This window comes from Patella vulgata, chromosome 5 (genome assembly GCF_932274485.2).
Source record: "Patella vulgata chromosome 5, xgPatVulg1.2, whole genome shotgun sequence".
NCBI lineage: Eukaryota > Metazoa > Mollusca > Gastropoda > Patellidae > Patella > Patella vulgata.
The window spans coordinates 63,792,683-63,803,352 of NC_065883.2; the positions used below are offsets into that span (position 1 = coordinate 63,792,683).

The window sequence follows — 10,670 nt, forward strand, 5'->3', positions numbered from 1 at the left end:
ATGTTCATGATCTCTAACAAATAAATATTGAAACGAATGCCAACTTTAAATGACCATAATTAAATAAGCTAGTGTGGGCTATATAAGAATAAAAAGATACTAAAATATGGGCTATATAAGAATAAAAAGATACTAAAATATGTATTTAAAGAGAAAACATCAATTTGGAAGCCAACTAACGAGATTATTCTATAGTGGACCCAATCCTTATAAACAATGTAGCCCAATTACTCAAAAGAAAACCCAACAATAAAGAAAATATAACAAACTATGATAACAAAATTTAACATGCTGATGAGATAAATACATAATTGTTATAGGTAGGTGTTCTTGAAGGGTAAGAATGTGATAGAGTGGAATTTTGGTGTTATAATTATATAATAGGTTTTAGTCTACACTGCACTAAACTGACAGAAGGTTAATAAACAATAACAAACTTTCACTTTCATCTGATCTTTGTACCCTTATTTTCATAGTCACTAGATGTTCAGCTTCTGGACAGGTTTTTGTAACAACATCAGTGACTATCATCTCATCGTCTCCTTGGATACTTTTCTTAACAAACCCAACTTCCTGGGTTACAGGGTCCGTATTCAAAGGTTTTCTCAAAGTTAAGTAAAAATACTTAATTTTTCCACTTAACCCTGTGACTTACCATAAATCGGTATTTAAAGGCTCTATTTTATATATACTTGGCTATGTGAAAACTTAACTGCAGACTTAAAATATATAATACCAACACTAGCTAAAAAGCGTGAATTTTTAACTAAGGGAATAAAGTCCACTGCCAAAAATCACGAATTACGTCGCACGCAAGTTATGCCACGTTAAGAGTACCACTATATTCTATCAAAATCTTATGAAGTTATCATTACTAGGAACATATTTGTCGAGATATTATATTGTAACGCACGAAAATAGTATGACTATAATTTATGATAAATTATGATAGTACGCATCCGTTGCCGGAACAGCTGTTTTCGTAGATGTTTTTCAAAAACAATAGATTTCAATAGCAGTTATCGAATAGTGGTAGTATGATGGATATTGTAAACTTTATTATTTTACAATATATAACGAATATAAAACAACATATTAGTAATACACAGAGCTGTTGGCTTTAAAGTTAAACTGAACAAACCATTCGGTGTTGTTTATCAATCTATCATTTGAAAAATTCATAGAAATTGTGTCAGTTGCTACACTTTAGAATCCCAAATTCCTGGCCATGACGGCAAAGAAAAAAGTTTGATGCCAGCTATGCTCCGCGACATTGTCTTGGTTTAAATCGCAATTCCCTAACTGTCAAAATCGCCATTACGGGCCTGCTACTACATTGTGTACTCCGGTTAAAAGAAGCCATTATAATCTCAGAGATACGAGTGGCTATGAAGACCTAGTAATCCCCAGTGTCAGTGATAACTTAACTTTAAGGTACCTCCCATAAGTCACTTAAAGTTTAATGGATTTTTCTCACTTAAGCCGGGTCCTGTTTCACGAAATCTTAACTAAAGATAAAATCCAAATTTTAGTAGATACTTCAATTTTGATTGGCTAAGCACTAAAATCAATCTAATATTATCAAATCAAATTACTAAAATTTTAGTAGATACTTCAATTTTGATTGGCTAAGCACTAAAATCAATCTAATATTATCCAATCAAAGTACTAAAATTTGGATTTTATCTTAGTTAAAATTTCGTGAAACAGGCCCCTGGCCTTTGAATACCACTAAAAGACCAAACACTAAGAAGTTAAGGCAGCTTGACTTTAAAGTTACAATTTCATATTTTCTAAAAAAGTCAAAACATAATTATTTCTATGTCTTTTGCCCAATAGGTTGTCAACTCACTATTTTCGATCATAGGTTATCTTTCTCACACATAAAAATCTTCACACCGGAAATAATAACACAATTACCTCCCAATTACCTCCCTTGTTTTCCTATTCCCCACCATGGAATAGCTATCTTCAAACGTTTGAATTTGAAGTTGAAAATGATATTTTTGCCAAGGATTACTAGGATTATTCTTTAACACGGTAGGACTGTTTATAGATACCATCTATTTTAGGGCTTTATTTTAATACATTTTTAAAATATAACTTAAAAATATGAAATTGTAACTTTAAGAGAAAATTCGATACTTAACACTGCCTTTGAATACCACTTACCCTTAACTTACATTAAGTTGCGTATATTTGAGTGAAATCTTAGACTTAAGATATCCTTTGAATAGCGACTCTTGTGTAACAATCTAAATCAGTGTAACTTAGGATTTTGAATGCATAAGATTATCTTTTAAACCTTAAACTTGTATTTCGCGCCGAAGTTTATAAGTTATTGCAGTTACTGTTAATACTTTTGGTCAAGTCTTCATTGGTCAAATTAAGGTACATGTATGTGGATTTGAATATCATTGGTATTGTCTGGGATGGGGTGAATGTAAGATGTTTTAATTAGTGATTTCATATATTATTCTTTACATACGCAGTAAAATACATTTATACATATTCTACAGCTCTTAAGCAATAAGTATTATCATTTAGTAATTTAAGTTTAGGTTAGTTTTAGCATTAAATAATTATGGAATCATTTGTTTATACAGGATACCTTCTAGCTGTTAGTGACAAGTTAGTGTTGTTTCAGCACAGATCTTTAAAACCACTTTCAGGGTATGTTATTTTATATAGGTGTTATCTAATAATTAGAGATATTATAGAAATTATTACTCTAACGTCGACCAAAATTTTTCCCCTAAAACTCGGTGAGTCGGCGATATGGGAATGAACCAAAGATATGAGTACCGGTATAGAATTAAATATATAGTATAATAATATAATACGGTGTAATGTTTGATGTATTTTAAAGTGTATTATATGTATTATAAATTAAGTGTCATTGATATTAATTCTATGTATGTATATTTTTACAGGTTTTTTTAAATAAAGATTTAAACAGCCTCGTCTTTTGATTGAATTAGACCCGGTTACAAGAATACCCAGCTAAGATATTAGTGTAGCATAAAATATCTGTGGTCTGTATCCACCAAGGTGTTAACTCCCTATAATGTCGTGACATTCTAAAAATATATTGTTTACATCAGTATTTGAACAACTGAGACATCACAACAGACGTATTCCGGTGTTATGACATTTGTAGAACATAAAATACAGAGGTAGATAGGTTAGTTGTGATATATTAATAACATTTTTCATTTTGTCTGTTGTGGAAACTATCCATAGAAAGGTTGAACAAAAATATAATCTGTCTTTCTAGCCCTAGGCTAGCAGATAAACTAAAGGTTTAATAAAGTGGACTCCCATTAGGCCCTACTCCCAATTATTTTGGGTATAAGGGATAGGATTTTGAATGGGTTTCACATCAACTATGAATGCAGCTCAGCACAGGAGGTCCCAGGTTCTATCCCAGTTATAAAGTTCCTTGGGATGGAGAATCTGCGAAGGAGCTGTGTTTAGTCTTTCGGATGGGACAACAAGTTCTGGTGTGACGTACACCATAGCCTAAATAGTAGTTTAAATTGCACAGTAGACGGACACTTACTGTTTCCAGTGCCCCTCCCAACTTTCGGAGTCCTTAAAAACTGTTATGCATTATCCTCTGCCCGGGAGCCACGGAGACTCAGTAAGTAAGACGTGTTCGATCCCTGTGTTGGCAGAGAAAGTTCATCAGGATTTTTCGGCATGGTTCCTCCTTGTCCGTGGTGCTGGACTGGGCGCCTTACAATTAAGGGACAAAATTAATATAGTCGTTCTGATTGAACGAAAAACCAAGATCGCATGTACACATTGCAGCATGCATGTATAAGATCCCTTGGCAGTTGGAATAGGCTATTAATTGTGAATAGGCCAAACCGTCGCTCTCCGGTCAAAATTTCTCTCAATGCATTTTGTATGGCGTTTTCATTAGCCCAATTAGCCCAGTAGGACGTTAAACCCCATTTCATTTCATTTACCATCTGCTCAACTTTCGGAAATGCTTCAATTTCTGTTGATTCGAAACGTTAAATAAAACTCTTAAATCTTCTCTTATTTCAGGAACAAATGAAACAGCTATATTTTTATATGTAAAATGTTTTTTCAAAAGAAAAACAGAGATGATGATAAAATAGAAGAGATAACAGTTCATCCCAACACACATGAACCAACTAAAGCGTGGCAAAAACTGCAAATTCATCAGAAGAAGGAAAGAGTTCAGCCATTAGACTTAAGTACACAAATTACAGAGGATAAAATACGATTTGTGTGTTTATCAGATACCCATAGTGTGTTAGAAAAAACAGAAGGATACCAACTCCCAGCAGGTGATGTTTTATTGCACGCTGGCGATTTCTCCAATATAGGATTACCAACTGATATAGAGAATTTTAATAATTATTTAGGTATGTAGGTCATTTCTGGTCTAAATATGGATAGTTTCAGATGTTTTATTATATATGCAGATTTGTTGCCAAACAGATTCAGAGGTTAGATTGTTGTCTCAATATGACTTTTCAAAAAGCCGACAAGTTAGGATATTGAATTTTAACAGTGTCTTGTCCAGGCCCGTAGCTATCCTGAACTTTTTAGGGCGTCAGGGGGTTCTCTCCCCCCAAGACGAAGGGGAGTACCCGGGGTTCTCCCCCCAGAAAATTTTGAAAATTGGACGACCTGAAACACGTTTTCCAGCCCAGAAAATCGTTCTATACCGAACTCTGAACAATGAACATAGTGACAAGACAGGTGCCCACACGACAGTGGGCCATTGGGCAAGCCAGTACTAAATATATGGCAGATAAATATCAGAGCATAACCAATAATATGTAATGTATAATAACTCCCAAAATCAATATTCCACATGGTGACTGATCCCTGACTTCTGTCTATTACAAACCGTAGGTATTTTAGAACTATGGTCGGCATCTTTGGGGGGAGGGGGGGGGCAAATCATTTTTTCTGGGGGGATTGCCCCCGGCTGGCTAGTCGTTGGATGGTACGGAAAACTGAGGTCCTGTGTACACATTGATGTGCAGTTGAAATTTGAATAGCACATTGTATGGCGTATGTCCTTCTTCATTAGCCCAGTCAGTGCAGATATGTAGGATGTTACACCCTGTTTCATTTCATTTCTGTTATTTTTAGAAACAGTACCCTATAAAGTGAAAGTAGCAATAGCTGGTAATCATGATCTGACATTTGATGATCAGTTTGTTAAAGAAGATAGAGAAAGATTAAAACATTGTTTCCGTATAACTGAGAAAAATTTTGAAGATAGATTAAAACAACTGAATATCACCAATATAAAGGAAATGTTGACGAATTGTATTTATTTAGAAGATCAGTCGTTAAATCTGTGTGGTATTAAAATATATGGAACACCATGGTAGGTACATATATGTACCATTAAAGATACATTATCGAAGATTAGATTACGAGCTGGCATTTCTCACTATAATAGTTAAAACCTCGATGATGTAAATGGATTATGCTGAAAAAATTTCAGTCAAATTGCTTCACTCTAAGGCGAGAAAACCTTATTTTAAAATCTCTGTAGCTCCTGTTATCATTTTTACCGCTGTCACTATAATTAACAAAGTCTCGATTATCCTGGTCTGTGGTTCGAAATTTCGTTTTACTTGTCTATGCTACACTAGGATCTGGAAGACTTGTTATATAACCCACGTTCTAGTTGATGTGCGAGATTACCCAATGAAACGGTCTGTTGTAGCCAGTTTGTGGCGTGCGATGCACGGAAATGTGGATATCCTACGAGAAACATCAATGCTGATTGGTTACTTCAATGTCTGTCGTCATAGGGTCAAAAGTCACTCATATGACCCCCGACACGACCTCCTGCTACAACTGGTCAGATCTTCATGTAGTAGAGGCCATCCAAAGTATAAAAAATGAAACAAAATATAGATCTGTATTTAAATCAGATTGGAGCTATAATTGTCATATAAAAACTCACTGGATGATTTAGATAAACAACATGTTTTCAATTGATAATCTCTGGTACGTACGGAGCCAATCAAATATCAAGTATAGTTAAAGGACAATATTGGTGCCAGTCATTATATAGTGGCAGTCAATTCTTTTTATGAATTGTCAGATATCCACTCACAGTCTCACACAACAACTTTTGGTCTTGGAAGGAATTATTAGTGAGCAGAAATTCGGCCGTGTATCTGTTATCACTCGTCACATCAGTCAGTTATATAGAAGTATGACTCGTGTTTTCCTTTGGCGTTTGTCACTTCTGATTCAGGAAACCTGTATTACTCAGCTATCGTAGCAATGATCTCTGTGTTAAAATTATATTTGGAATGTGTTTAATTAGTTCTATCACATATGTGATAATGACTGACACCAAAATATTGTCCTTTAATATACTGAGAAGCAGTGAAAATGCACCACTGATTTGGCTAGAGATGCTAGCAAAACTTAATACAGCAGAAATGTAAATTGGGGCATGATTTTGAAAAAAATAGCATTTAAAGACTGATTTTTGAACTTACCAAAACATGTTCTAACTGGCCTTACATATTAGTTTATTTTTCTTGTTAACAGGCAGCCAGAATTCTGCGGTTGGGGATTTAATTTAAAACGTGGTCAGCCATGTTTAGATAAATGGAATCTTATACCAGAAGATACAGATATTTTAATGAGTCATGGTCCACCATTAGGTAAAAGACAAGAATTTTAAGATACATTAGTATTTATCCGTTAAATTATACTTTCCATGTAACTTACTAGGTACAGTATAGGCCTAGGATAACATTTGAATATGACTGAGCTAGTTCTTTTTTTTTGGGGGGGGGGGGTATTTACAATGAAATAATTCACTGGGGCGTAAGGATCTTGATATTCCTGAAGCACTGACCCAAGAAAGCCCTCTCTGGCCATTGCTGGATTGACTTCTGATACTTGAGCTTTTGAGGGAGTGTGTCTATTCTTCCGGTTCAATCAAATCTATCCCAATTACAGCAACATGACAGCCCTTCGTTTAATCTGGGTATTAAAACAGTAAAAGTGTTGTTCGTCTCAAACAATATTGTTTACATTGTAGTTGTTTTGATAGCCTCGTTTGTGATGCAATAGTTTATCTGCAATATTCTGCTATGCACCGGTTAATTGGGCGTAATAAAATTCGTGAGTCATGACGTAACGTTATGTAAACTTCAATTTGGAGCTCTGTTTAAGGCCGAATGCTATTGTTACGCAGTTAGACATTGGTTGTTAATCAGACTATTGACCAATCATAATTTGGAACAGAAATTTGCACCCATTACAACAGTGTTAAGTGGGATTAGGTCTAATCAAATGAAACACTGCAGGGAGTATGAAGTATCTTTAGCAGTGGGAGGAACTGGAGAAAACCAATGAGATCAGACAAGTGAAACTAATCCTTGTCATGTACAAGTGTCGCGTTTGAAGTCCTGCCGCTTGACTCAATGACAGACCTGACGATCTAAAGCACACCCTATTAGAAAACTGAGCCTCTCACCCTCACATAATGCTTTGGATTACATTCACTGCTTCTGTGCAAGAACTGATATTCATTTCATTCATGAAATAATATTCTGTATGTTTTTTAAAAATGTAGCGAGAGGATATTTGCCAATCGAGTGGCAACTGGCAAATATCCTAGAACAATATGGACAGTGATTTGCCACCCTATTTAAACAATAAACCTACATTTACAGGAGATTGTTTGTGCCTTTATTGAAAATAGAGACTCTGAATCCTTTTTTGATTGTCATCTGTTATTTGAAGCTTGATAGTGTAAACAGACACAATCATATTAAATGTTAAATGTTTATTTTGACCAGGTTATGGTGATAAATGTTTCGATAATATCCGCACAGGATATGCTGAACTTCTTTCAACTATTCAGAGACGTGTTAAACCAAAATATCATATATTTGGCCATATACATGAAGGCAAGTAAACTCAATAATCAATCAACGTTTTCCTGTTTAAATTTGAATCTTTATTTATTGTACTGTTTGAATGGCATTTTGTAATTAAACACATTGAATTAAACAGAACAGTTCTATGGATAATAATTACTGTATTTCTATTAAAGCTACTCAAGCACAATGATAACGACAAGAGAATTATTATTGAAATGTATCTTTAATAGAAATACAGTAATTGTTATCCATGGAGGGGGTTGGATGGCTGAATGGTTAGCGTGCGCGCTGTATCATAAAGTCTGTTATTGAGTTGACTGGCGTGGTTTCGAATCCCCGGTTGTACGTGACAAGGAGTAGGGTCGCCTGTCCAACCTCGTGGGTCCTCCGGTTTCCTCCCACTGCTAAAGACCCCTATGCGCAAGCGAATTATTGAAATAAAATTATACCATATGTTAGTCCCGAAATGACCTAGTTTGTGTTGAGTGGACGTTAAACCCCATTGCTCTCTCTCTGTTATCCATGGAACTGTTCTGTTTACTTTATTTATTACTTTAAAGATGTATTATAACTTAAAATAATTATTTATATATACTTGTAATACTATATTCAATAACATCTGCGCAACAGATTAACAGAGTTTGCACATGTTTTATCGAAAGTGTTCATGCTTATGAGGATATGATTAAAACAAGCATATTTTGAAAAATAAGTTTTTCTCTGAACCACGTTTATAACATTTTTTGGGGAAAGAGCGGTAACTCTGTAAATAATTGTGGCACAGATAATGCAGTGGTGTAGTTAGAGGTTGTGACACTCAGGGTGTTCCTTGTGTCCCCCCCCCCCCCACCTCCCTACTAAATAACAACACAACACAATACACATCAGACATTTAAATAAAAAATTCTGAGATGAGTCAGACGCCTTGTAGCCTTCTTCTTTCCCATTAGAAAAACAAGTTCTTTTTTGATGCAGTAGACCTATCAGATATTGGTGACTTTGTTCGTAATGCACAGTAAGCTGGCTACAATATAACTAAAGCATAATTTTCTATTTGTACCATCGCTTTAAAATTACTTATCATAGACATACTTTTATATTTTTTCAGCTTATGGTGTTACAACCGATGGTTTTACTACTTATATAAATGCTTCAACATGTAATCTACGTTATAAAGCTGTCAATCCTCCGGTCGTATTTGATATGCCTATACCTGACGGTCATTCAAAATCAGAACTTCTTTATGTCTCTTGATCTTATCGAGAGTTTAAAGAGTCTCAGGGAATTCTATAACTGTTTAATACCACACTGTTGATATTGTCTGTCTATAGTCAGACTTCGATCATTAATACACCAGGCCTTCACTATAATGTTGATGTTGAGGTGCATAGTAACCGGGTCCTCCGGTTTCCCCCCACTGCTAAAGACCCCTACGCTCAAGCGAATTATTGAAATACAATTAAACCATATGTTAGTTTCGAAATGACCTAGTTTGTGTCGAGTGGACGTTAAACACAAAAATAATATATTGATTACAATTACTATTTTAATTAAAGCAATCTTTCATTGAGCGTTCTCTAACCATCAAGTGAATGATGTTTGTTTCTTTTGTTGAATTTACATTTATATACTTTATAATTTAAACATAAAGTTGTTTTATATACAGTTTTTATTAACATTTTTGTGTTTTTATCCTTCATAATATACTCAATTTATTTTAAAAAAAAGACCCAATAAGGTTGTCACCAAAATAATGTTTTCATTTTTTCAAAAGAATTTTGCCAGAGTACAAGAAAATTTTGAGAAAAGGGCACTAAATCCAAGAATAATAGTCAAACAATACAAGAAATTCTCAACAAAAAATCTCAATAACAGAAAGCCAAATTACAAGTCTTGACAACAAGTTGACCAGTCATAGGGAGTTTGTTTTAAAAAAATTCAAATACCCTTGACCAGGGGAGCCACGGTGGCTCAGTGAGTAAGATGTTGGCTCGATAACCTGAAGGTCCTGTGTTCAATCCCTGCATTGGTCTAGAAAGTTCATCAGGATTTTCCGGCATGGTTCCTCCTTGTCAGTGGTACAGAACCAAAGGCCTGGCAAGGGACAATGTATAGTCGTTTGGATGGGATGAAAAAACGAGGTCCTGTGTACACATTGGCGTACATGTAAAAGATCACTTGGCAGTCGACATTCGACATAGTCTAGGCTGTAGTGCAGTTGCCCGGGTAAAATTTCCCACATAGCACACTGTATGGTGTATGTCATGCCCATTTTTATTAGCCCAATAGGAGCAGAACAGTATGACGTTAAACCGCATTTCATTTCACTTCCAGTAAACATGAGTAGATGAATAAGGTGGTCAAGTTCTACAGAGTAGACTGTAGAGTGATATCCAAAGGATAGACAGACGTAACAACAAAATATAGGATCACATGAATGCGGATGTATAAAAAAGAGAATTTAAATGGGGGAACTATTTAATCAGCCTGTTCCATTTGTCTTCGGCACAAGTAGGATGTTTACTCTCTATTTCATTTTCTTTTGTCTTTCACAAAGAAAGGGAATTTCTCACAACTACTAAACGTCAGTACAAATGAACACTATTCTCTTCCCATTAGCTCTTCAAGTGAAATATGGTCTTGTGAAAGCTAAATGCATATTTTTAGAGAGGCTTTTAGCCAAGAAAACGACCTGACCAAATCTCAATAACTTCTCTGCTTTTCTAGTTAGTCAATCATCAGTACAAATTGTTTTAA

The 10,670-nt window shown here is 34.9% G+C and overlaps 1 protein-coding gene across 2 annotated transcripts; it reads left to right on the forward strand.

Annotated features, from left to right (window-relative positions):
• Window positions 1–3,002: 3,002 nt before the first annotated feature.
• Window positions 3,003–9,583, forward strand: LOC130013037 (metallophosphoesterase MPPED2-like). 2 transcript variants are annotated; one of them, XM_056101420.1, is made up of 6 exons: window positions 3,003–3,176; window positions 4,057–4,400; window positions 5,140–5,380; window positions 6,568–6,683; window positions 7,830–7,940; window positions 9,022–9,583. In XM_056101420.1, exons 2-6 carry the CDS (start codon window positions 4,091–4,093, stop codon window positions 9,165–9,167), a joined length of 924 nt encoding a protein of 307 aa, XP_055957395.1. In that variant the 5' UTR covers window positions 3,003–3,176; window positions 4,057–4,090; the 3' UTR covers window positions 9,168–9,583. The 2 variants fall into 2 exon arrangements, with proteins under 2 accessions (XP_055957395.1, XP_055957394.1); XM_056101419.1 differs by having other exon boundaries at window positions 3,008–3,184.
• Window positions 9,584–10,670: the final 1,087 nt, after the last annotated feature.

Coding starts and splice junctions, on each gene's coding strand:
- LOC130013037 (XM_056101420.1), top strand. CDS start 4,091: ATGTTTTTTCAAAAGAAAAACAGAGATGATGATAAAATAGAAGAGATA. Junction 4,401..5,139: donor GAATTTTAATAATTATTTAG/GTATGTAGGTCA, acceptor TGTTATTTTTAG/AAACAGTACCCTATAAAGTG. Junction 5,381..6,567: donor AAAATATATGGAACACCATG/GTAGGTACATAT, acceptor TCTTGTTAACAG/GCAGCCAGAATTCTGCGGTT.